Below are 26,364 nucleotides of genomic sequence, written 5' to 3'. Positions count from 1 at the left end.
TATTCTATACCAGGTAATGGTTCCCCTCACAATGTATCACTCAGGTTCTCAGTACAAACAGTGTGGGACAGTTTTTGTGTAAAGGGTTGGGGTTTGTAGAATGATATATTTTGTTACTTTTGTTTAGTTATAGGTAGTGTTTGTACAGTAAAATGTGAAATTTCTTTCTGTGTTCATGTTTAAAATGTGGAATCCTGTTGGTTAGATAATGTTTGCAAAATTTCACAAAACTTTTCTTGCACATGGCTTTTTCTGTCACCACCATATTTTATCATACATCATATGCCTCCACCGAAGCATCATTTAATTCTGAAACTACCAGGAACCTTGAAAAAGAAAAATACTTTGATTTATCAATGTCTGGACACAGTACGGACCATCCTACCCACAATTCTTGAACAAATAGTTTAGTGAAGATTTAGTCTTCTTTGGTTTTTGTTGACTTAATATTTTCCTGAATTGTCCCATGTTATACCTTTGTGGACTTTTCCCATCCCTGCCCCGAATCTTGACCCAATCCTGCCCAACCTCACTGTGCCCCCTAGGGTCCCCAGCCAACTACTGGACAAGCCACCACCAACCAGGGCAACTGCTTGCAGCCATTGAGCTGCAATGCCCCAAGGCCCTCTCCGCTGTCTGTAAGTAGATGCAGCTTGTTGAATTGCCCCACAGTAATGGAACGGGGACTCCCTCACAACCTGACCCAATGCCAAAGCCCAAAACATCTACCATCACATACAACCACTCAGTACCTTTCCAGAACACCAGCCCTCAACAATTAACTAACAACCCAAAAAACTGACCAACAATTGCTCAACAATGCTTCCAGTGCTTCTTCTGCTGGATTCTTTGATGTGTTTCTTGATTTTGATTGTTGTGTTTGACACCAAATCTTCTCCCGCACAAAGTCACGTCCTTCTAAACACCCCCATTTTCACCTCTTGAGTGGCTTTTAAGGGGACCAGAGATCACCTTGCCTGCAATGGATCGTACCATTGGGCTGTTGAGCAAAGTAGGGAAGAAAAGTCCTCAGAAGCAAGAGTTGTAATGGACCTTTGAATTAAGGAATTCAAGGTTTTTGAACCTTGAAGGCCAAGCCCAAGGTTTTTGACTATGACCATGACTATATAGAGGTCTTCAACCCTGCTCTCCCAGAGACACACTAGCCTGCAAATTTTAGTAGCAACCTACTCCAACCCACCTGCCTGTATGTGTCAAGTTTAGGTTGGTTTGGGTGGTTCAGTTTAAGTATATATTTGGGCTAAAAATTTTAATTGACTGAATCTCTAATCTACCAAGTAACCATGAGGTGATGATGACACCTCACTGTTACTTCCTCTCTTGCTGTGTAGGTGACATCATACCATCTTTGGTCAACAGGCCCATCACAACTTGTTTTATCTAAAGGCGAGGACAAACAATGACCACTTTGCAAATGTCAACCCTTCTTTCTCTGGTCTCTTCCACTTTTGTCAGGCTGCCCTACTCAACTCATTCCCAGCTATTTTTGACGAGCTCCTCCAGATGTTCACAGTACAGGAAGTGGCAGAGTTTGTGAGGGGAACTCTGGGTAGCATGCCTAGTACGGTCCACATCGGTCAGTCCATGGATGTGGTCAAGCTGCAGTCCATTGCTCGGACAGTGGATAGCAGGCTTTTCTCCTTCCCAGGTATTTCTTAAAGAATTAGTTTTACTCTCTAATGTGCAGAATTTTACCTTTTAGAGGTACAACAGCTTGTCACTGGGGCAGTACTCTCATTTACCCCAGAAGTACCTTAAGGTTACACTTCATATTACTACTCTAGGGTATTAATACTCACATTTTATGCTTAGATAAGCTACAAACTTGTCCCTTTTAGGAGTACTGCCCCAGTCACAAGCAAATTTGCAGATGTTCTACGACGTTAATCAGGTGAATTAAGTTAATAACTTACCTCTGTCTGTTTGCACAGAATCAAGGAGAATTCTACTTCCTGTTGTTCTCCATCATATTCATCTGCATCTGCGCCAACAGAAGGAGCTTCTGATCTGCTCGGGAATCCTGAGCAGCATTTTCTCCATTATTAAGAGCAGCTCACTGGTACACTTCGGTCAATGTGCAAGTCATCAAAACTCTGAACATGCTATGGATGACTGTGGTTAAAGAGACAATGTTCCTTTTTTCCTATCTGTAGGAGAGCTCTGTGCAGGAGGAGGTAGAGATGATGGTGGAGAGTTTGTTGGATGTGTTGTTGCAGACGCTGTTGGCCATCATGAGTAAATCTCAGTCTCAGGAGGCGGTAAGAGGGCAGCGCTGTCCACAGTGCACGGCTGAGATCACTGTTAGTAACTAACAAATCTGATATTCTACTTCCTTCCTTCCTTCCATCCCTCTTCTCCTCCACCTGCTTTGCAGCATCCCCACTGAGATCTTTTCTTCATCTTCTGTTTCTTTCCCAGCATATTTCTCTTTTTTTTCTGCCTATATAGCGCAACAGTCAGGTTCTGAAAGTAAAATGACATTTTTTAATGACAATAGATCTACCTCAAGCTTCAACATTAATCATGCCAAACTGTTGGGTTAAACTGTCAAACCATATATATATATATAGAGAGAGAGAGAGAGAGAGAGAGAGAGAGAGAGAGAGAGAGAGAGAGAGAGAGAGAGAGAGAGAGAGAGAGAGAGAGAGAGAGAGAGAGAGAGAGAGAGAGAATATATTTGAATATATGACCATTACTCTAATATAAAAATAACAACCGTTGTGCTCTTTCTCTCTCTCTCTCTCTCTCTCTCTCTCTCTCGTTCACGTCGTTCATGTCTGTTTTTATTATGTCTCATATTCACTCACTTACTCACTGACTCACACATAATACGATGTCTTCCTGCGGGTGAATTTCATGAAAACTACACATAAAATGCATATTTCAAGGAGGAATGGAAAATTAACCCTCGGTGTAGGGCCATTACTTTCTTCATAATTTTCTTTTTGTGAAATAAAAGTGAAAAATGTCTTAATTCTTTTCATTTCTGCATTAATATATGACCCTAATCTTTCTTGACAGGTTTCGTGAGACTCACCCATGCTTGTCTGTCTTATGTCCGTTAAGTTTAGTCTTTTGTAACACCTGCTCAGAACGCAAAGATAAACAGTAAACTATTAGAGCACAAACATGCTCTGATCAGTACTCTGATGTGTAGGTTAGCATCATTTGATATACTTTTGCTTTCCTTTAATGTTAAATTTTTTATGTATTCATCATAGATAGCTTATAAACAGAATCCAGAAGAACTAATATCATGTCTCTGTGTATATGTAGTTAAAAGAAAGCATAACCAGACGAGAGAGTTCACAAAAAATAAACTGTGCCCTTTGATAGCATCACATATTTGCAAACATTGTCTGAGTTGTTTTTAACACCTGGGTTTTCAAGGCCCTGTCCACATGAACATGGGTATTTAAAAAGACGCAGCTTTTTCTGTGTGGTTTGGCCATTCATCCACATGCAAACCTGTACATTTTTGAAAATAGACAGCGAAACCGGAGATTTGGGTTTGTGACGTTGGAGCATGCGCAGTTATCTCCTCCTACTGGAAACTTTCTCAGGCTTCTGATTGGCCAACATGGCTTTACAGTTAAGATTATATTGCCACCTGTTGGTTTGGCATGCTCTTGACAGTGCTTTATAGCATGCTTTTGCATTTTCATGTGGACAGAGATTAATTTTTTTTTTAAACAGAAGAAGGAAAAACTTAGTTTCTAAAAATAGCTAAAAATGCAAAAGTTGTGTAAAATCAGCTTGGTGATTTCAGCCAGCCTTTAAATTTTTTGTTCATAATATGCATCATAATTTAGTGAACAGACTTTAGGCGGTCTGTGGCGTGCTGTTTAATGCTGAGGGTGCCACAACTGTTAAGTGAATTCATCCCACAGTCTTCACGTCTTATTCATTTTGCTTCCCTGCTCCCTTTGAATTCGTTTGATTCGCTGTTTGATTGCCAAACAAACAGACTGATTGGCTCACAAGGACTTGCACACTTTCTGATTGGCAGGGGGAGTACGTGTCCTGCTTGTTGTCCCTCCTTCGTCAAATGTCGGACATTCATTTCCAACACCTAATGGACAACTTCCAAAGCAAAGAGGAGCTGAAGGTGAACCATCACATATATTTCAGAAACCAAGCATTTGAATCATTTATAGTATTGAATCTTAAATGTTAAGTTTTTAAATGTTAAATGTGAAAGTACTTTCTTCTAACTCAGCTTATACAATCCTGTCTATCTCTTGCAGGAGTTCTTGCTGAAGATTTTCTGTGTGTTCAGAAACCTGATGAAGCTCAGTATATTCCCGCGTGACTGGAACGTCATGCGACTGCTGACCAGCAAGTGAGACCTCATTCCTGCTTCCTTCCAAAGTAGTTTTTTTTTTGTTTTTTTGTCAAAACATTGATTTTCTGATTTGCAAAACACATATAATATATATTAGTGTTCCTGTAGCTCAATTGCGCTATCAAGCGCAAGGTTGGGGGTTCGATTCCCCGGGAACACATGATAGGTAAAGATTGATATAAATGCATAAATTTAATTTAAATTTAATATATGGCATAATGCAATGTATTTCTATATACTATATATTTGAAATATAGTATTTTTATTATTTGTACAATGTCTTTCAGACAAAAACAGTAAAGTCACGCTTTCAACCTGAATGACATTGCATTAGATGGTATTTTTACAGAACATATGTTCAGTTTTCAAGAAAAAAAAGCTTAAAAAAAATTTAAGTTTGGGGATGAAATTCAAAAAAAAAAAAGATCAAGATTTTAACAAACTGTTAATAAGCAGTTGCTGTTTTCACCTTTGATAATGATAATACATGTTTTTGCTATCTTCAGCACTGGATAGCACTTTAAATTGTCATAATATTTCACAATATCACTGTAGTTTTGATCAAATAAATGCAGCATTGGTGAACAAACTTTTTTAAAGTATAAACTTACAAACGTTTGAAAAATAGTGTATATTTATACTGTTCAAAATAAATCTCTTTCTATCTTCTAATGTTTTTATTTTCTTTTAATTATCTCTTTTCTTTCTTGCAGTATCATTGTGAGCACAACCCAGTATCTGTCACCTGCTCTTCATAAAAGCTTTACGGATGCTGACTTTGATTTTAAGGTGTGTGCTTGTGATGAAGATCAACCACACATTGCACAACATTGACTCCCTGGCACTGAAACACACATTAAACATAAATGTAATTTTTTAACCCACACACAACTCTTTTTTCTAAATATCATATTCCACATGTACACAAACGTGCTTGATGTGGGCCTTCACGGTGTCCTGCTGTTGGGCACACTTGGCCCTCTCTAATCCACTCTAATGAAGCTCTCCTCCCTGATCAAGACAGATGGTGCCACTAACTAGGGAGACTGGCTCTGAAAAGTTCAAATCTACTGAATTATTAATGAAGGTTATCTTTGAGAGAGAAACATGGCCCTGTCTGCCAGTGTGAGCTTTCACTGGATATTCCCTGAAAAAACAAACAAACAAACAAAAAAGCATAGGCCATTGTGGAGCAACTTAAAGGGAAAGTTCACAAAAACGTTGTTTACATTTAGATCAAAGCACGAACAACATGGAAAACGTATATGTGTGGCGCAGCTGACACAGAACAGCATACACTATTTACGTTCAGTGGACACTCTCCAAAATGGCCTCCGGATGACGCGGAGGAGACAAATTGTTGTATAAAGTCTTTATTTTTTTTGCACAAAAAGTATTCTCGTAGCTTCGTAAAATTACGGTTGAACCACTGATGTCACATGGATAATTTTACCGATCTCCTTGATATGTGTCTAAGCTTTGATCGTGTAAGGACCCTTGCTGTCAATGCAGGGTCAGAAAGCTCTCGGGATACAGTATGTAAATGTACAGTATGAATGACAGCTCACACAGAAGACACTTTGAAACCAAGCAGATTTCTGTCGGTCAATGCAGCAAAGTTACATGACTAATTAAACCCGTTGTGAAATCTGCACGGGAAATCTTTTGCAAAGTTCTAGATTCTTTGAATGTCTATTGAAAAATGGGCAGAGCATCATTAATAGTGAGTGCATCATTTGGTAGCCTGACTACGTCAGACTTCCTACTTTCGCTCAATTTCATTTCGCTTCTGTACTCAGTCTGATACAGCGTCAGAGCTTTCTGTTTGCCACCGGTCTGAAAACAGCCGGGCCAATCAACGAGCAGAGGGCGGGCTGAGAGCCGTGACGTAGATGCTAAAGTTTTAAATTGTAGGTTAGAGAAATCGAAAACCGAAACGACCGGGGAAATGGGAAACGAGACACGGGATGCAATTTGCTCTGTTTAGGGAACATTGAACTCTTTTTCAAACTGAAGCCAGACAAGAAGAGTGTTTAACAACAGGTTTACAGTGGAAGTTCAATCATAGATTTGAGTTCGATGCATGATGTCTGTGCTTCGATGCGGCTGTACAGGCGCATAACATACGTCATAACTAAACGTATCTGATTGGCTTACGGGTAACCAATGATTTTAAACTTCAGACAAGCGCCCCCTAGCGAGAGAGAAAACACTACTCTATTATGCCATTCCAGACTCTGTCTACGAAGCAAAGTGAAGTAGCAGAGTCTGGTATTACCAGGCTAATCATTTGGGCCAGTTTTACTAAAAATGCACAAATTAAAGAACACAGACACAACATCTCATTTACATATTGACGAACACAATATACCAAGCACAGCGCAAATTAGCATAGTTCAAAAAAAAGGAATAAAGAAGCCATTATACTGAAAAAAAAGTCTAAAAAATTAAGGGTTGCAAGAAGTTTTGATAGACCTGATATTGCATGACTCCTAGATCAGGGTTTCAAATTGTCTTTTATTTCCTGAAGCAAAAAAAAATAAAAAAAAATAATAATAATAATTATTGCATTCCAAATAAGTTAATATGCCTGGAAAAAAATTATCTCCCTTCTAGCACACGCTCGCTCATCTCTGCGGTGCGTCCTTCTAGTAACAACAATTGCTGCCATTTAAAGTGCGAAATAGTTTAAGGCATGCTTTTTTGGGTATTAAATAATGGCACAAATATCAGTAATTTGATAAGCGGAAACATTAGTAAATTGTAATAGTAAACCAAGCATTACTTGGTTCATTTGAATACTCTCCTCCCATAAAGTTTGCGTCTGAAAGGGAAACTCCTACAAATCCATATTCAATAACGTCAGGCGCAAAAATGACTGCCCATTCCTTTGCAGTGCTAATTCGTCACTTTGCCTCTTTATTAAATCCTGACAGTACAATTTTAATGCCAAAAGATGGTTTGCGCTTGTGCAAGTTGTTAGTAAAACTGGCCCTTAGTGTCCAAACAAGAGTTTGGAATAGTTTGATATGGAAAATGATTGTTGGGTGTGGCTTCCTTTCTGGAAGAGGAGACTAAGACATGCCCACCCAAGAATCAATAGGTATGTTCAACTTAAAGTGGTGCCAAAGTCCCTTTAAGGCAAGTCATTTCACTTGACGGCCATCTTTGAAATGTCTCTCAGGCAGCTATTTCAGTTATGCAAGAAGGTGATAATATTCCACCATATTGCACGTTGCACTTTCTCCCATTCATAAATAATAGGAATGCACCACCGTAATGCACCACAAGTCTTTGGCAGCGCTGTTTCAAATCTACCTAATATATACACAAACTGATCAGTTGTGTATATCCATGTTTATCAGTGTGGGCTTTCACTGGATACACCCTGTAAAAAAGAAAGCATAGTCCAATGTAGAGCAGCTTAAATCCGGAATCCAGTCTGAACTGGTTAATGTACTTTATCATCAAAGCTAGATCAGTTTAGTTTGATAAGTAAAGCCATGATAAAATTTAACCAACATGTCATATCTCTAATGAATATTGAAAGTTACATCTTTAAAGGGATAGTTCATCCAAAAATGTTAATTACTTAATAAAGGCTATCTGAAGTGAAGCAATGCATTTCAATTTTTGAAATGTTATAAACCCTAATCTCTAGCTTCCGCTAACTGTTGTACACACGTTCACATTAGTGACATTTCATTGGCATACTGAATTGCATCTACAAAAATGTTAAGAGTTACATTAAAAGTTGTCTTTCCTTTAGTGTTCAAACAATAGTTCAGAATAGTTTGAAAAATTAGGAGGTGTGGCTTGCTTTCTGGAGGAGGAGGGGCCTAAGCTAAGTCACGCCCACCAAACAATCAATCAGTTGTGTATATCCATAGTAAAGGTATGGCCAAATAGAATTATATTAGTTCTCCTTCAAAACTTTGTCAAGATTTCCATTAAAGACACAGTAGCATCACTAACCATTTGTGTTTCTTCTCCGTCAGGTTTGGAATTCGTATTTCAGTCTGGCAGTGTTGTTTATCAACCAGCCTAGTCTACAGCTGGAGAGTCTGACACCGGCCAAGCGGAAGAAGGTCTTTGACAAGTAAGACTTGGTTCTGCTCATTCACACACAATAAAGGCCCTACAAAGAAATCACCCCATCATTGTTTCTATAGGCGTGCAGATTGCAATGTTTTTCCACCACAGGCTTTCATTGTAAATGCATTTCGATACTAAATAAAATCCAAATTACTTTCACAAATGTCATGTCAAAAATGCAGTCAGCAAAGCTTAAATTGTATTTAACCCAGATACTCCTTTAACTATGAAACAAACAATGATTTGTGTATTGTAGCGACGGCTAATCCAGGTTAAATCCATCCAGAGTACGTTCAACATCTCTTTGGATTCCGTCTCTTTTGGACAGCTCTCCCTCCTTTTGTTGTTATCCATGGGATCTGCATCTCATGATTAATAGATACCTGTTCCTTCAGATATTGTTCAAATACTCAAAATAAAAAACGGAAGACTGCCGCACGGCATGCAATATAGATGATCACCCTGTGAGTTTGTTGGGAGGGTCGATTCATCTCTCTGCTTCTCCATTTACATCTATGATCTTCAGCCCAGCGTGTGGCTCTTCTGTTTCTCTCAGTCTAGTATGTTTAATGCATGCTGTTTGTTTGTGATTTTAGATTCCTGCATGGATTTAGAGGAGATTTTTGTGTGTATTTTTGTTGTCTTTGCAGGTATGGTGATATGCGGGTCATGATGGCTTACGAGCTGTTTAGCATGTGGCAGAATTTGGGTAAGTGTTTTGATTCACTCTCTTTCTTTCGACTCTGTTTCATGACTTTGTTTTTCTACTCCTGCATTTCTCTGCACACGCACAGACAGAAACATAAACGCAAACATTTACTTCCTCCAGAAAAGCAGTACTGACCTCTAGAGGTGGAATAAGGTACCACACTGCAAAAAAGACTCCGTAACCAGCATAAAGTGTTGATGCAACTTTGGCCATTTTTATGTCACAGGGTTTTTCATTATTAATATTATTAAGAATAACAGATTTCAGATGTTTTCTGTAATATAAACCTTACCCTTTTGTTACGTAAACATAGATTTTCAGGCTTTAACTAAAAAGATCAACCAGAAAGAAAGAAAAAGTAATGAATAATCACAATTTTCTTGGTTTGGCTGCAGGTGAGAATAAGATTCACTTCATACCAGGAATGATTGGCCCATTTTTGGGTGTGACGCTTGTACCACAAATTGAAGTCCGAAATATAATGATCCCCATCTTCCACGATATGATGGACTGGGAACAGAGAAAGAACGGCAACTTCAAACAGGTCCATTATACCTGCTTCTGCTTTTCTGTCTTTTCTTGTTCTGTTTCTCTTAACCTGAGTTGTGTTCCAGGGAAATAAAATAATATGATTTAAGATTGAAACATTGGTACAAAGTAAATTTGATGTTTATTTCTCTCTACTTTTTTTGTTTATGTTGCAGGTGGAGGCAGAACTGATAGACAAACTGGACAGTCTGGTGTCCGAAGGCAAAGGCGACGAGAATTACAGAGAACTCTTCAGTTTGCTGTAAGTGCGCACACAGACACACACACACACATACATTCCCTCTACCTTCTCCACTGACACACACAGCTACACGTCTAACTGTTTAAGTACTCTTGTTATAACCTGAGTGTCTCTGATTTGCCTTGTGCTGCGGGATTATTAGAACTCAGCTGTTTGGGCCGTACCCCAGGTAAGAGGAAACTAACCCTGTTCAGCCTATCAGATGCTACTAAAACAGATCTTCCATTGCAAGCCCCTCTTTTACCTTCAGCCCATTAAATGATCTTAAATAATTCTATAAATATGTGTGCCATTTATGTCTAGTCTGTTGGAGAAGATTGAGCAGGAGACCTGGAGGGAGACGGGCGTCTCTTTCGTCACATCTGTCACGCGGCTCATGGAACGACTGCTAGACTACAGGTAAAACACTCACGGATAAAAATGATTTATTTATTGAATTAGATTTTATTTTTTTTATTTTTCGGTGTTCATTTTAATTGTAATGTTTTTAGCTTTATTTTTTATTTATTTATTTTTTCTATTTTTTTTACCAATTTTATTTAAGTAATTTTAGTACTTCAACAGATGTAAGTTTTATTTTATTTTTTTCATCATAATACGTGTATTTTATTTTAATTACCAAAAATAGTTGTTTAATTTTAGCTTTTGTTAATTATTAAATTTCTGTTCATATTGCAGATTGTTGCTCATTTAAACAGGAATTTGACTGCCGTGTAAAATGTTAAGCAAAACTCATTTATGTTTGTACGGTATTTAACACTCAATACTGTAAATACTGAAAACTGTATGTAAAATATGACACATTTGGTCAAAATAATTTTGTAAACTACATAAAAAAACAGCCAAATTCCAGTCCAATTTTGAATTTCGAGAAGTTCTCCTCATATTTGTGTGCAAGCGCATCATATGGCCCATATATGGTCGGTGGGCGTGGTATTAGAGGGTGTGTCTAATGAGACTTCCTGTTTCTTGTGTCGGCAGAGATTGTATGAAAGGCGATGAGACAGAAAACAAGAAGATCGGCTGCACTGTCAACCTGCTGGCGAGTCTTACCCTTCATTCAATTCACTGTCAACTATATATATGCAATGTGGCATTTTTTGCAATAAAACAAAAGTAACCTGATGATCATTTGATCTCTTTTTGTAGAATTTCTACAAATCGGAGATTAATAAAGAGGAGATGTACATCCGATACATTCACAAGCTGTGTGACATGCACCTGCAGGCTGAAAACTACACAGGTGAGATATTTCTCAGTTACTTTAGATAGACATGCTTAACACAGTATGTTTTTTAATGTTTAAAAAAGACAAGACGCAGGGCACTGAAATGAAAAAAGAGTTCGAGAGTCGCGTTTTTTTTTTTTTTAGTTAAACTTCTTGTAACTTGAGCGTCACATTTTTAAAGCTGTGTTTCATATGTGGGATGCTGCAAAAGACTAAAGCACAACATTCAAACATCCTTCTAGCAAAGGGGCGGAGCTACGGAAGGACTATAAAGTATAAATTTTATCACTATTGGCCAGATTTACTAAACAGGGCAAATTAGCGTTAGAGCGCAATGCCATAAAAGTGCAGATGATAGAGAACAATTCTGTGTGTGATTTACTAACAATGTGCACATTAAAGAACACAGACGCAACCAGATCATTTACATAATTACCAGTGCAATCTACCAACAGCAGCGCAAATTACCGCCTGCTTTAAGATAACGCAAATACCATTAATTTGATGAGTTCAAATATTAGTAAATCGTGCAAATCGTGTTGCGTGAATTAATACTCTCCTCCCATAACTTTTATGACAGACAGGGGCACTCCTAGAAATGCATATTCAATAAGGTCAGCCACAAAAAATAATTGTGTCCACGCCTTTTTACGTGTCTTTAGTAAATTCTGTCAGTACTTTTTTAACACCGAAAGACAGGGTAAGCTTTTAGGAATTCTGGTCCTATATATGTTTCCTGGTATTCGAACCCATGACCTTTGTGCTGCTAGCACCATGCATTACCAGCTCTAAAAGGGATTACATTACTGAAGAGTATTTAAACTTTATCAACCGCTGTGTCTCACAGAGGCGGCGTTCACGCTCCTGCTGTACTGGGAGCTGCTCCACTGGGAGGAAAGACCCCTCCGGGAGTTCCTGCACTATCCCGCGCAGAGCGAATGGCATCGCAAAGAGGGGCTCTGTCGTAAGGTCATCCACTACTTCAACAAGGGAAAGGTATTTACAGATAGTAGTTTATTTAAACAGCGTTTTACCATACTTTGGAATAATTCCTATCCAATTAAATAGAAAATTTTCGATGTACAGGGATCCTCCACAGACTTGCGTTAAAAGAGAGCAAAAGATTGTCTGAAAAAAAATGGCGGGTGAAAAGGGTTTCCAAAGCAGAATTGTGTTTTTAATAGGGGTGCACGATAAAGATCGCCGATCATTAATGCGCATCTCGTCAGTAAAGCCGGTTCTCTAATCAGCGGTAAAAACCAACAGGTGCATGATTTCACATAGAGCAGCTGTTACTACACAGAGTCATTGTTAACTGAGAAGCTGCGCAAATCCAGGTTCATTATCAGCGTTTATTTGCGCAGCTTGTCAATTAACAACTTTCAATAAGATTCCATTCACACTTTTGTGGATAATTTCTGAATTACTGTGAACACAATTATCATGAGTGGCTCACATGCTTCGCTCTGAAACACAAAGCTCAGCAGATTACACATTTATAATTGCAACGCAGTCTTTGCGTTTTGGTAATCGCACCAAAACATATCACGTTTGAGGCATTATTACACTTAAAAGAAAAAGTTACCAGCCAACTTGTTAGTGACCAGGTCATATAGAGTACTTACCAACTCCAAATTTACTTGGTGACTGTTAATGTTATAGTAGGTCCTGACTCTGCACTTTTGTGCTATTTCCAACAACACGACAAATGGATTTTCACTTGACCTTGTTGAGTGCCAACAGATTTATCAATTCTTCCATTTCATCCTTTTTTATTTTTATTTTTTACTTTTAAACCTTACAAAGAAAGTTGGTTGGGTCCAAAAACACTGGATCACACTGACTTTATAAGATTTAAAAGTGAAAAAAACAACAACAAAAAACAAACAACAACAACAACAACAAACAAACTATTGATTTATTAAAGTTGCAATCAAACATAATTAGCTGTAGATATTTTCTTTTGAATTGTTTAATACATCCAAATAGAACGGATTATCGAAAAGGACAAAAATATAGGGCAGGAATTGGAACTATGCAACAGTTTTTGATAGGATTTGGAAAATAATGGAAATTTTGTTTTAAAATTTTGTCTTTGTTGAACACAAAGGAAGATTTTTTGATAAACTTTGGTAACCAAACAATTCACGGTAGCCATCGACTTCCATAGTATTTTTTTCTCTCCATGCTATGGAAGTCGGTGGCTTACATCACCTGTCTGGTTACTGACATTCTTCAAAATATCAGATTTTGTGTTGAACAGAAGAAAGAAACTCATGACATGATTTTGCCATTCCAGAATTGATGCTGTTTCTTTTCCAGAAATGTAAATCTAGTTTCATTTTCATATGATGGCCTGTTTTTGTTCTCTTCCCAGTGTTGGGAGTATGGCATCCCGCTGTGCCGTGAGCTAGCCTTCCAGTACGAGTCCCTGTACGATTATCAGAGTCTCAGCTGGATACGGGTCGGTGCTTTTTGATGTTCCTTTTTTAAAATGTGAATATATGAATAGAGCTTATATAACAGCACTTTGAGTGGACCGCGCAGCTATTAATGTACTGTTATGTATTATGCTCAGAAGGAGGTCAGCACTGTGTGAATATTTAGCTCTTTCTTTCTTTACAGAAAATGGAGGCGGCATATTATGACAACATCATGGAGCAGCAGCGACTAGAGCCGGAGTTCTTCAGGGTGGGATTTTATGGCCGGAAGTTTCCCTTCTTCCTCAGGGTGAGCTAATGTGATATTTACATGCTCTGTTTGTTTGCAATAATTGTAAAGATTAAATGTATTTTTTTTATTTTTCAATCCCTTAAATTCTATAGCATTAAATTCTATAGTAAGTATTTATTTATAGATTTTTCTTTCTCTCCACACAGAATAAGGAGTTTGTTTGTCGAGGGCATGACTACGAGAGACTCGAAGCCTTTCAGCAAAGAATGCTGGGAGAATTTCCACAAGCGATCGCCATGCAGCACCCAAATCAACCAGATGAGGGGATTTTACAGGGGGATGCCCAGTGTATCCTTCACTATAATAAGATGGTTGAGGAAACTGATAAAAATCTATTAATTAATTACAATTAATAATTTTGTTTATATACGGTTAATTTCTGTTTAAATTATTTTGTTTAAATAAATAAGAAATAAATATAAAAAAATCTAATTTACATTTAGTTTTTAAACACTAAATTGAATGCATACATAAAAATGGAACTACAAATTTCAATTAAAAATGTAACCTACATTCAGTACTGAAATTACATTTTAAGTATGTTTTAATATAATATAATAGAATAGAATAGATTTTAAGATAATTTTGCATAAACAATTACATTGAAAATATTTTAAGAATGCATACTACCCAAAGACTACCATGAAGTCATGTATTGATAAAGAAATCATAATTTGCATTAATATAATATGATACAATATTAATACGTTATATAAAATTAAAATTTTACGTAATTAATTATCGATGCTCAGTGCATCCTTCACTTTTTTAAAACACCTTTACATTTTTAAAGTTAACCTTCAAAGTAGAAGTTTTTTCCCCTATATTCCCCTTTATATTTATTTTTTTTAGCAATTAACTAATTAAAACTAATCCAAATATAATTATTTAATAATTATGTTTTAACTAATTAAAAACCTGTATTTAACTGTAATTTTATGTTTGATATCATACATTTTTTATTTGTTCAAAAGTCTATACCACTTGTACGTAAAGGAGCAGCTTGGACACTCTGTAAAATATCTTATTTTTCTTTCTACAAAAAAAATTAAATATAAGTTAATAAACAACATAGTTGGTTTAGCTATCTTACTCGATCCATTTAAAGTACTTGTTTCTGCTGTATAGTAGCTGTTTGTCCTTCATGTAAAGCTTCATAGACCTCCAGATCTACGCTGTGAATCCAGTTCCAGAAAACATGGATGTGCTGCAGATGGACCGTGTGCCGGACCGCATTAAGAGCTTCTACCGAGTCAATAACGTCCGACGCTTCCGGTACGATCGGCCCTTCCACAAGGGGTCCAAAGACAAGGAAAATGAATTTAAGGTGAATGTGAAGTTTTTCTCTCAGAACACCAGTGGATAAATGACGTTAACACCAGACTTTGGCTGAGGTTGCATCCCATGTCTGTGTTTGCAGAGTCTCTGGATCGAGCGGACCACACTTATCCTCACCCATCCTCTGCCCGGCATCTCCCGCTGGTTTGAGGTGGATAAGCGCGAGCTGGTGGGTGACGTATCCAAACAAAATCTGAATGTATCATCAAGATAATGAAGTGACCATTTTAGTGTTATCTTATAGTGCTTATTGAATCTCATTGATTGAAGTCAATAATTGGGAGCTGATAGCCTCATGGGCAGCAGTCTGACACAATGTTTGTTTGTTTTTTATACCATTTTGCATAAATAGTTAAATTATATATATATATATATATATATATATATATATTAGGGGTGTAACGATACGCGTATTCGTATTGAACCGTTCGGTACGAGGCTTTCGGTTCGGTACGCGGTACGCATTATGTACCGAACGGTTCGTTGGACTAATTAATTAAATTTGGAAAATAAAAAAGGTGTGTGAAATATAATGTTATGCGTTCAACAAGGTAGCCCAATAACCCAAACGACGTAACAGGCAATGCCCCTGACACCCCCGAAGAAAAAAAAACACCAACTGAAGCTGAAGGCTCGGTACGGAGCCCCGCACGTCACCTGTAGGAGAGAAAAAACATCAATCCGTGGCGACGGTTTTGCAATCCGTCCCCTCAATTTATAAACCGTGCTCATGAATTAATAAACTGTTCACTCGGTTTAACAAATCGTACCCAGGATTAACAAACCGTGCCCACGAATTCCCAGTCCGTGCGTTTAGATTGTGTAAACCGTACCCTCGGTTTTTGAATCCGTACCCACGAATTCATAATCCGTGCGCACGCTTTCGCAATCCGTTCCCTCGGATTTGAAAACTGACACGCATTTTACACTTAACAGTGAAACATGCATCTAACTCCGGCAGGTGGGGTGAGGTGGGTGGAGCTTAGTATAATAAAATCACAAAAATAAGTCTTCATGTTAAGAAAGAATTGTACACAAGCATTTCCAAAACTGTCCAAAGGTTATTTAAAAATAAAGCAATTCACAAATTATTTTATGACAAATATTTTTACTGTCTTGTACTCATTTATTTAGCCTACAAATTAAAATTATAAAAAATAACTTTATTTTTATTTGTATCATTTTTATATATTATTAAACAGGTTATGCATAAGAATCTTTTATCCAAAATAACTTACAAAAGAGGAAAAAATTACTCCAGAGTCAGTCACAATGCCAGGTTTATTGCACAATAATAATCAAGTGCTATTATAGATTATCAGCAATTGAACAAGATTTTAATGCGCATCTTTCTTATTAAATCTTTGTATTCCACCTCGTACTACACTTGATAGAGAATCACTTAAGACACTTTGCTGTAAACCTATTCCACATAATAATATTCAATAAAACTGTATGTTAACACGTAGGAGTTTGCTGCATGAATCCGTGAGTACGGTTTACAAATCCGAGGGAACGGATTGCGAAAGCGTGCGCACGGATTATGAATTCGTGGGTACGGATTCAAAAACCGAGGGTACGGTTTACAAAATCTAAGTGCACGGATTGGAAATTCGTGGGCACGGTTTGTTAATCCGTGGGCACGATTTGTTAAATCGAGTGAACAGTTTATGAATTCGTGAGTACGGTTTATAAACTGAGGGGACGGATTGCAAAACCGTCGCCACGGATTGCTTTTTTTTCTCCTACAGGTGACGTCCCGGGCTCCGTATACGGACATCACCGCAGCGAATGGTGCATTTACGTTATAGCCGCGGATATGAGACCTTACTCTGTAGTGGAAAACGCAGGTTTTAAGAACATGCTTAATGTAATTGAGCCCCATTACAATATTCCTTCACGAGCCCATTTCAGACAGACCGTAATTCCTGCTTTGTTCCAAAAAACATAAGCCCAAATAGAGAACCAATTGAGTAAAAACACACTAAATATAAAGAGTTATAGAGTTCCATATAAAAAGAGTTACATCTTTGTATTTGTTCATAACCACTACAACAATATTACATTTAATTTTTAAAAAAATTTTTATAAGGAGCTATTTTTGTTTTATACAGTATGCTGCTAAGAAAACACCATAGAACATGGGTAAAGAATAGCTCCATCATTGTTCAATGTAAAAAAAACACATACTTTGTTAGTTTTAATAAATAAAACATTTTTTAAAAAATCAAGGAAATTTATCTGCCAATTTTTTCTTTTTGCTGTATCTAAAACGTACCGAACCGTACCGAACCGAACCGTGACATCAGTGTATTGAACCGAACCGAACCGTGAATTTTGTGAACCGTTACACCCCTAATATATATATATATATATATATATATATATATATATATATGTAAACAAAAACTTTTATTTTGGATGTGATTAATCGCGATTAATCATTTGACAGTACTCAAAAAAGCTAACTTTAATCAAGTCATGAATTTACATATAGATTTTTTTTAATCATGTTGCATCAATAATTTTATAAATAAATGAAAAATCTCCTATCCAAATGTATATTACCCTAACATTAAACTAAATTTATATACTGAAAGTTTTAAATAAAATGTGAAAAGAAAAACTTTACATATGAAATATAGGTGTACTATACTTTTGCATAAATAAATACATACTGTACATTCATGTAAAATGCCATTTATACTAACTGAGCACTCAACTTAATTTAAAAATTTGAAAATTGACTGTAATTATTATAATAATAATAATAATAATAACAATAACAATAAAAACATTCTAAATTACATTTATGATTCTAAAGCACTCAATTGAAACCTTATAAATGTAAATTTCATGAATTTCTATACATTCATTTTTTTATATAACTTTCAGGGAGTCATTAATTTGCATATTATCTTTTTTTTTTACATAAATAATTCAATAATTAAAAAGCCCTCTAATTTAAATGTATACTACCAAAACACTAAGCTTGAAGATTATTTAATAACACTGTTAATCTAGTGTCCAGATTTACTGATCAGAAACTGTAAGGATCTGTGTTAACCTCTTGTATTGTAGATTGAGGTTAGTCCGCTGGAGAATGCCATATATGTGGTGGAGAACAAGAACCAGGAGCTGCGCACCTTGATCAGTCAGTACCAGCACAAGCAGCTTCACGGAAACATCAACCTGCTCAGCATGTGCCTCAACGGGGTGATCGACGCCGCCGTCAACGGAGGAATCGCCAGATACCAGGAAGTCAGTGCACATAACACCAAATCTGACTTTGAGGGGTATAAAAAGAACATTGTTTCTCTTGGCAGATGAGTTTTATAGTGCTTTAGAAAGCTCACAGTACAGAGATGTTTCTTCACATTCATCTGACAAGCTTTTTGTTGCCTTACTGAATGAACACCAACCATTCATTCGTCATCCAAAATTATACAGTAGTTTCATAATAAGTTGTCCACTGTGTTTTTATGCCAGGCATTCTTCGATAAAGAGTACATTAGCAGTCACCCAGAGGATACGGAGAAGATCACCCAACTCAAGGATCTGATGCAGGAACAGGTGATTATCTTCAAGACTTCTCCATTTTAACTACTCGAAAGAGATTAATAAACATCCAATGATGGTTCATATTGAATAAACCCTACAGGTTCACATCCTCGGCATGGGTCTGGCTGTCCACGAGAAACTGGTGCATCCCGAAATGCGTCCCCTGCACAAGAAGCTGATCGATCAGTTCCAGATGATGAGGAGCAGCCTCTGTCATGTGAGACCCCACATCTGCTTCTGATGAATTCAGCAAAAATATTTGAATTTGACCATTTATTTTCAGCCCCAATAAATGAACATTTAGATTAAGTTCCCAACAAATCTCAATTTATTTAAATTGTATTGCAATTGTGTTGGCTTACCTATCAAGCCTAGCAGCTAGCATAAGAAGTGCTACCAACATGCATATAAGAGCTTGGTTGATTAATAAAAAAATTGAGTTCATTACTGATTACATTTCGAAAACTGCAATTAGTAGGTTACTCATTTTAGGTATTGTATTCTGACTGCATTTTAGATTACTTTTTGTCTAACTTGTTTACTAACCATAAAATGTACAACAGTGCTATTAAATAGCAAAGAGAAAGAAAATATGTTCCATTTTTTTATATCAACATCATTAAATATTATATTAAACAAGGTATAAAAAAACTTGGCTTAATGTAAGAACTGCATTGGGTTTGTGAGTAAAAAAAGAGATAAAAATAGAAATAGAAAGATTCAATTTGTTTGTTCATTTTTATAAAAAATGTAATCAGTTACTGTTCGGCTCTGCCAACATGTATATATCTTAAACATGCTAGCAACATGATAAAACATACTAACACCGTGTCTTAACTACACGCAATGTGATGCCGCGACACGCGATAAATGGTATCTTTTCTATGTTAATTTGAGTTTTTGTCCTAACTGGCCACGATGGCAACACACAAAATTTCTATTTTAGATACGGTTTCTATTTCTACGACGTCACGGTTGGAACATCAACATACAAACGATGGCGATCTCGGCTACTGATTATGTGCTTTATTCAGTGTTAAAAGAGTCTAATATGAGTGTGAATATAATATTATGAGACATTTATAGCCATATTGAAAACAAAAACAGATAGTTTAGATAGTTTACCTAAGATTTTGAAAATAAATGAAAGCATGCATTTATGTTAAAACACGTTTGAACACAAATTGCTTGTCGCTGGAACATTGTTGCGTCGCATGTAGTTCAGACACAAATGCGACCAACCACAAGCTTAGCAACCACCTAGTTTACCCTAGCAACCACAAAGCAGTTTATCAGTCTGAGATACCGCATGCTCTTAAAACCTTTAAACGTAAAACAGCTCCAAACTATAAGCTTTTAAAACCCATTCAAATTTAAAACTACTTAAAACTTCAAGCTTTTAAAACTATGTCCGACTCTACTATCAGACCAGCTATAAATTTGGATGACTCATTGATGACTTTGGAGTTTCCAAATATTTGTCCAATCAAATACTTTCTAGGATGAGAATATGCTATTTGCACTTTTAATATAAGCTACTTCTTGGTGTGACCAGTAATGAGCCAACCCCTCCATTATCCTGTTTGAAAAGGAAATGTCAATACAATACAATAAATATGTGCTGGCATGAGTGCAGACAGTGTAGATATTCAGAGCAGTGTTTCTATGTGGCCCTGCAGGGCCTGCCCGGTCTGGATAAGTTGAGTCCGGCCTGCTCAGGGTCCAGCACACCACGCGGCATCCTCGCCACCCACAGTCCCATGAGTCCTGACAGTATCAAGCTCATGCACCGGCACAGGTCAGTCCACCCACATACACACACACACACGCATATATTGTGTAAAAGCTTAAGTGTGTATTAGAACAAGAAAAACATGCTGTATGAATGAAATGAATGTTTCAAGTTTTAGAGAGTCGTTTAGCTAGAACATTCAGTTTGAACAGAAGCTAAATCAAAATCATTCACAAATTTGAAATGTATTCTGCATACTTAATATACTTATTTTATTTTATGAGATATAACAGCACTATAAGCATTTAATGAGATATACACTAACAGTATTATGAGGTGCCAAAAAGAAAATAAATATGGAAACTGTTGTTTTTATATAATGTGTGTTTATTCTAAGTATTTATTTTAAGTTTGTATATTCAGATGTTTTTTGTTTTGTTTTTTACCAGTCCAAAATTTACTCATGGTACTCATTTAAAATTAAATAAAAATAGATTTACATTTAAAAATAAATTTTATTACATTTACAACAGGGAAAATAAGTATTAAACACGTCACCATTTTTCTCAGTAAAGTTTTCTAAAGGTGCTGTTGACATGAAATTTTAATTTTAATAAACCAAGTAATCAATACATACAAATAAAACACAACAAAAATTTCACAAATTAAGTTTTGTAATAAAATAGAATGACCCAGGGTAAATTAGTAGTTTTTGTTTGTTTATTTATTTTTGTTATGATTTTTTTATATTTTATTGCAGCATTATTTAAATTATTGAAAACAGCCTTTTTCCAAACTTTGTATGTATATTCAGGATTTTATTTTATATGTTCTAAAAATGTTAATTCTTTATTTATTTATTTAAATATTTATTTCCTGTGTGGAACCTAGTGTTGCATTGCGATGAATTTGTCGAGTGTGTGTTGTACACACATGTATGTGGGTTCTAGACAGAGATTCCTGTTTTCTATAGACACAGCCCTTCCTCTCTCTTCACAAACACTCCTTGACCGTGTATTCCTCATAAACACGTGTACACACTCATGCTGCCCACCCTGAACACACTAGCTTCAGCTCTGCCACGTCTCTCTCATGTCTCTCTCTGTTTGTTCCTCTCTCTCCTTTTCTCTCTTCTATCACTCTTCCTCACGCATGTTTGAAATCTTTCTGTGTGCATGCTTTACACTCCTCTTTTCTTTATTGTTTATTATGTCTTTTTCCTCCTTATTTGTTCATACTTGCATGGCTGCCTGTGTTCTACCACTCTACAATCTCTCTTTTTCCCTCTTGATTGATTTTCCTTATCCATGCATGCGTTCCTTGTTCTCAAACTCCTCCTGCTTTTCGTTTCCATCCCTATATTCCCATCCCTATATTCCCATCCCTCTCCTCTCCCTGTCTCTCTCTCTCTGTCTATCTGTCTCTAGCCCTCTGAATGTGTTGGGCTCTGTCCGCCACTCCTCCTCTTCTCTCTCCTCTCACACCTCCAGTGAGACAGGAAACCTGCTCATCCTGACAGACAGTATGATGGAGCACCCGGAGGACCTCTACCGCATGCAGGTGGGCTACAATAACTTATAATGTACACATATAGTGTACAAATTCACCCTAGTAACCAAACAAAACACTTTAGCATTTAATCAGCCAAGTAGGAATGTAGAATATCTTAGCATAACCCCTTCGGTTCTACTTAACACTCTTAGAGTGGAATTCAAACCATCCATAGCCTTTATTATCTGTCGCTAGTGCACCTCTTCAGGCCAGGGGAGTGAGGTTTGCCTGTGCAGCTCTTACTAGCTGGCCTCTGTTACAATCACCCCCCAAACCTCGCTCCCATCTGGGTCACGGCACCAGTGCAAGCCCTCTGGTTCTACTCACTCTTTGCAGCATAGGAGTTGGGCGCTTAAAATGCTGAAGATCATAGCCTCTAGCATCAGCTGTAAGAATACTCTTTAGGCCAGATGAATAAGGTTTACATGCAAAGATCTAACTAGCTGCCCTCTTTTATATTCACACCCGAAACCTCACTCCCATCTGGGTCACGGCACCAATTTAAGCCCTCCACTTCTATTCAACCTGCCCTGGGGTCCATTTCCCAAAAGCAACTATGATGGCAAGTTCCGTCCTTACCAAAATAGTTAAATGGAACTTGTGGCCGTAGTTAGCTAATGCTGCTTTTGGGAAACACACACCTAAGTGGGATTTGAACCAGCCTTCACAGCATTGGATAACATGATAACAAGGATGCTAAAGACCATAGCCTCTAGCATCAGTCACTAGTGCGCCTCTTTAGATCAGGGGAGTGAGGTTTACCTGCATAGCTCTTACTAGCTACACTCCATCACACTAGCAACCACCTGCCACCTTGCAATGCCCTAGCAATGTCTTAGAAGGCTGTATCAATTGCTTATAGTAACCTGTAAGTACCATTGCACCACTTAGGAAAGCCATTGTTACCACTCAGGATGGCCTAACAACTACCTGCAGTGCTTTAGTTAGCAATGCCTTAGTTATAACCCAGAACATTGTAGAAGCCTAGCAACATATCAGCAACCAGCCACCTCCTAGCCTAACAACCTAGCCTGACAACACCCTAGGAACCTCTTAAAAATGTCCTAGTGACCACCCAGAACACCATGTCAATCTAGCATCCACCTAGCAGAAAATGAAAGGTACACTTCTAGAAACTACTCCAAATTCCTTGAAATTTTCCAGGATTTTGAAAATTGTCTGGAATTTACTGGAAATCTTCTACCCTTTGCAACCCCAGACAACCTCTCAGAACACCCTAGCATCTACATAGCAACAATAATGCCATATCTGATCTGTTGAAGTTCTTTTTGCTCCCAATATAACATTTCAGCCCAGTCCATCATCGTCCAGTTTGAGCTCAACGCATTCAGCTCCGTCTCAGATGATCAACTCAGGGCACAGCAGCATCAGAGGTGAGTGCCAATAAACTTTCCGTAAAGTTTAACCTTGGGAACAGCTCAGTTGAAACTCTCAACTTAAAACTGAGATATATTTTATTTATTTTCTCTCCAGTTGGGTCCCCATCACTACCTGACAGATACAGACACAACCGAGAGATGTTGATGCTCCTACCACCACACAGGGACCGTCCCAGCAGTGCCATGTACCCAAACATGACCGAGAATGGACAGGTGCGTCTACGGCAAGACACAGCTAATTTGATAAAAAAATAATAATAAAATAAACATTACACTCTGCCAGGAAATGACCATTTAAATGTTACAGTGATGAAAGTAATATAATATAAAAATATTTTTTTCTTTTGCATTTTCCACCAGCCTACTAACCATCAGAGGGCTCTTTACCATCAGGTTATTGGTCCCTGCAAACCCTGCAGTGACCCCAATCTCTCTGTGGCTGATAAAGGTATGACTGGGTGTGTATGATTCTTTGAACCCACTGTACCTCTCTATTCCTTCACAGTCCAACAATTCCCTCAGATCAGGCAGTAATCCACAATACACATTGAAGTCAGAGTAGGTACTGCATTTGATGAAGATCTTACTTTGTGACCGGTAGAAAGTTAAATGTTCAATTTAGTAAGTGTCAATGAGCGAATGCATTCCGGATGTGCAATCCGTATGCATCACAGCTTTCCTTAATATTTGGAAACTGCATACAGTATGTTACACGGTACACAGTTCATGTTTAAGGCCGGTGACACACTGGCTGCGTGGCGTGAGCGCCGCGTGTCTGAAGCGTCCCAGAAGCGTGGCGGATTCTGTGTCTTTACACACCAGAAGCGTGCCTGACGCGGCGCTGGCGCGCTGCTGCTGTAGAGGGAGACCGTTGACAGACCAGGCTCATGTCTTCATGACAACAATATCAACTTTTTTTACACACCTACGCCTTCTGATAAAGGACCCCGTCAAAAGTATTGACGGCGAAATAGATTGTGTTTGACAGGTGCAATATTTAAAAATCAATAATTATTTACTTGTTTTTTAAATTACATTTATATCTGAATTTATGTCAACCTAAGACTTTCAAATATCAAAATATCATGAATTCATATGTATTTGTGTACAAAATGACATAAAAACACATTTTCCTATTATATTTTGCCTGGTAAGGCTTCCAACACGCGCGCGTGTCGCGGTAAAAATAGGCGTCGGTTCTATTTCTAGCAAGCAAGCGTTTTCCGCGCGGCTCACGCAGGCGGTCTGTAAGCTCTAACCTGTTAACATGGGAGCCGAATTAAAAACCTACACGCCACGCGGCTGAGACGCTTGCGCCACGCATCCAGTGTGTCACCGGCCTAAGACTTTATTTTTGCTGGTGTTGAACCAGACCAATTCAAGACCTAGTCTTTGAAGGGAAGGTACTTATACTTAACAGTTTCAAAGTTTTTAATGTCGGTCTAGGCTGGTTTGGGGATGATGTAACTGGTTTACCAGCATAACCATGTGGTTTACTAGTTCCAAGCCAGCTCTGAACAGTCTAGAAATGGCATCATTGTTTGCAGAAGTTGAAATTAAATTGGTTTCTGGTTCATCAAATTGTGCCTCAGCTTAAAAAACGAACTTAGAAAGCAAGACTCCCTTGTTAAACCATCTTTACCAAGAAGGTTGTTCAAGTTTATTGATGGATGCTGAGTCTAGTTGACCAGCTTCACCAGATAAGTCTAGTTAAGCCTTGCTTGTTAAGATGATTTTTGATCATCCAAAAACTTTTTACTAATTAACAATGGATATAGAGTTTCCAGGCTAGTTCGTGCTAGTTTAGCTGGTTTACACACATCCTAGCTGGTTCATTGTGAAGCTGGTTTGCTAAGGAAGTCTCATTTGTTAGGTTAGTTTAGGTTGCACTGGCACTGGGATCCAAACCTCAACATTTTAATCCTCTGACCTTCAAATAAGGATCCAGCGGGTTATTAATGATATGAATGGTGATGAAGGTCTTTGTTCTTTCTGGCAGTGTTGACAGCTCCCAGCAGCTGGAGTTTGGACAGTGGCACCAGGGACACTCTGCCTTTCCACTCTGCTCATGTCGGGAGTGTGATGGCCCCACCCATCCCCCCCCGCACCCTTCCTCCCGGTATGGAACAACAATATCTTTGAGGAAAGGTTTCAGTAAAGAGAGACACTTCATGAAACCATTCCTTTTACCTTTGAAATGGTTTACAAAATGAATGTTTTGTCATTAGTTACATTGGATCTTCTATGCATGATGAGGTGCCACAATATGTCTGTTAAGCTACACAAACTGATTTGACAGACATTTGGAATGTGTGTCTGCCAAGGTGTGCATGGACTATTTGGAGAAATCAATGAAAAGATGAAGCCAATAGAGTTAAGAAATAAAAAAAAAATTGAAAGATGTTTACTTGAAATATTTTGTACATTGTCAAATTCTAGTGGAATCTTTATTAGATTGGATCTGGTAGGTTGGCTTCATTAAATATCCAGAGGTTGCTGTTGCTGCATCTTGAGGGACACAGTTATTTAAAATCTGCATGCCAGTAAATTATAGGAAAAAAAAGACAAGATAAAGTGTATATTGCTTTTACCATTTTGAATACAGTAGTATTACACATCATATCAACTGCCCAAATGTAGCATTCTCCATTTCACCCACCCTACATTGGACGTGTAGCATCCTCTTTTCATTAAATAGTTATTGCCAAATTTGATCATTGATCCTCTACTGATACAGTGCTCCTCATTTCCTCTTCCCAACCCATTATTCTCCTCTGAACAGTTTAGAAAGAATCCTTGATAGTGCTTGCTGAGTGAATGCTGACGTGTGTTTGCGCGTGTGTGTGTGTTCCGGCGTGTGC

At 37.6% G+C, this 26,364-nt stretch overlaps 1 protein-coding gene across 2 annotated transcripts in view; it reads left to right on the top strand.

The window, feature by feature from the left end:
• LOC113039825 (dedicator of cytokinesis protein 3-like) overlaps nucleotides 1-26,364 on the top strand; it is a 70,277-nt gene that overhangs the window by 36,908 nt on the left and 7,005 nt on the right. Inside the window, exons 18-46 of one of the 2 annotated variants that reach the window (XR_003275086.1) lie at nucleotides 1,477-1,669; nucleotides 1,953-2,080; nucleotides 2,175-2,321; nucleotides 4,031-4,129; nucleotides 4,269-4,363; nucleotides 5,080-5,155; nucleotides 8,365-8,465; nucleotides 9,112-9,170; nucleotides 9,566-9,714; nucleotides 9,875-9,960; nucleotides 10,103-10,129; nucleotides 10,264-10,359; nucleotides 10,942-11,002; nucleotides 11,110-11,203; nucleotides 12,036-12,184; nucleotides 13,566-13,652; nucleotides 13,814-13,918; nucleotides 14,068-14,209; nucleotides 15,082-15,248; nucleotides 15,342-15,428; nucleotides 18,341-18,520; nucleotides 18,749-18,832; nucleotides 18,921-19,037; nucleotides 20,479-20,618; nucleotides 21,980-22,112; nucleotides 23,416-23,497; nucleotides 23,598-23,716; nucleotides 23,864-23,961; nucleotides 25,503-25,622. Coding sequence is in view for 1 of the 2 variants with exons in the window: in XM_026197927.1 (XP_026053712.1) it covers nucleotides 1,477-1,669; nucleotides 1,953-2,080; nucleotides 2,175-2,321; nucleotides 4,031-4,129; nucleotides 4,269-4,363; nucleotides 5,080-5,155; nucleotides 8,365-8,465; nucleotides 9,112-9,170; nucleotides 9,566-9,714; nucleotides 9,875-9,960; nucleotides 10,103-10,129; nucleotides 10,264-10,359; nucleotides 10,942-11,002; nucleotides 11,110-11,203; nucleotides 12,036-12,184; nucleotides 13,566-13,652; nucleotides 13,814-13,918; nucleotides 14,068-14,209; nucleotides 15,082-15,248; nucleotides 15,342-15,428; nucleotides 18,341-18,520; nucleotides 18,749-18,832; nucleotides 18,921-19,037; nucleotides 20,479-20,618; nucleotides 21,980-22,112; nucleotides 23,416-23,497; nucleotides 23,598-23,716; nucleotides 23,864-23,951; nucleotides 25,503-25,622 (3,211 nt within the window). In the remaining variant the exon portion in view is untranslated. The remainder of the gene's footprint in view (nucleotides 1-1,476; nucleotides 1,670-1,952; nucleotides 2,081-2,174; nucleotides 2,322-4,030; nucleotides 4,130-4,268; nucleotides 4,364-5,079; nucleotides 5,156-8,364; nucleotides 8,466-9,111; nucleotides 9,171-9,565; nucleotides 9,715-9,874; nucleotides 9,961-10,102; nucleotides 10,130-10,263; nucleotides 10,360-10,941; nucleotides 11,003-11,109; nucleotides 11,204-12,035; nucleotides 12,185-13,565; nucleotides 13,653-13,813; nucleotides 13,919-14,067; nucleotides 14,210-15,081; nucleotides 15,249-15,341; nucleotides 15,429-18,340; nucleotides 18,521-18,748; nucleotides 18,833-18,920; nucleotides 19,038-20,478; nucleotides 20,619-21,979; nucleotides 22,113-23,415; nucleotides 23,498-23,597; nucleotides 23,717-23,863; nucleotides 23,962-25,502; nucleotides 25,623-26,364) is intronic. The other variant, XM_026197927.1, reaches the window with a different exon arrangement.

The sequence above is a fragment of the Carassius auratus genome, chromosome 22, assembly GCF_003368295.1.
Source record: "Carassius auratus strain Wakin chromosome 22, ASM336829v1, whole genome shotgun sequence".
NCBI classification, from domain to species: domain Eukaryota; kingdom Metazoa; phylum Chordata; class Actinopteri; order Cypriniformes; family Cyprinidae; genus Carassius; species Carassius auratus.
This window is presented reverse-complemented; position numbering and strand designations above follow the sequence as displayed.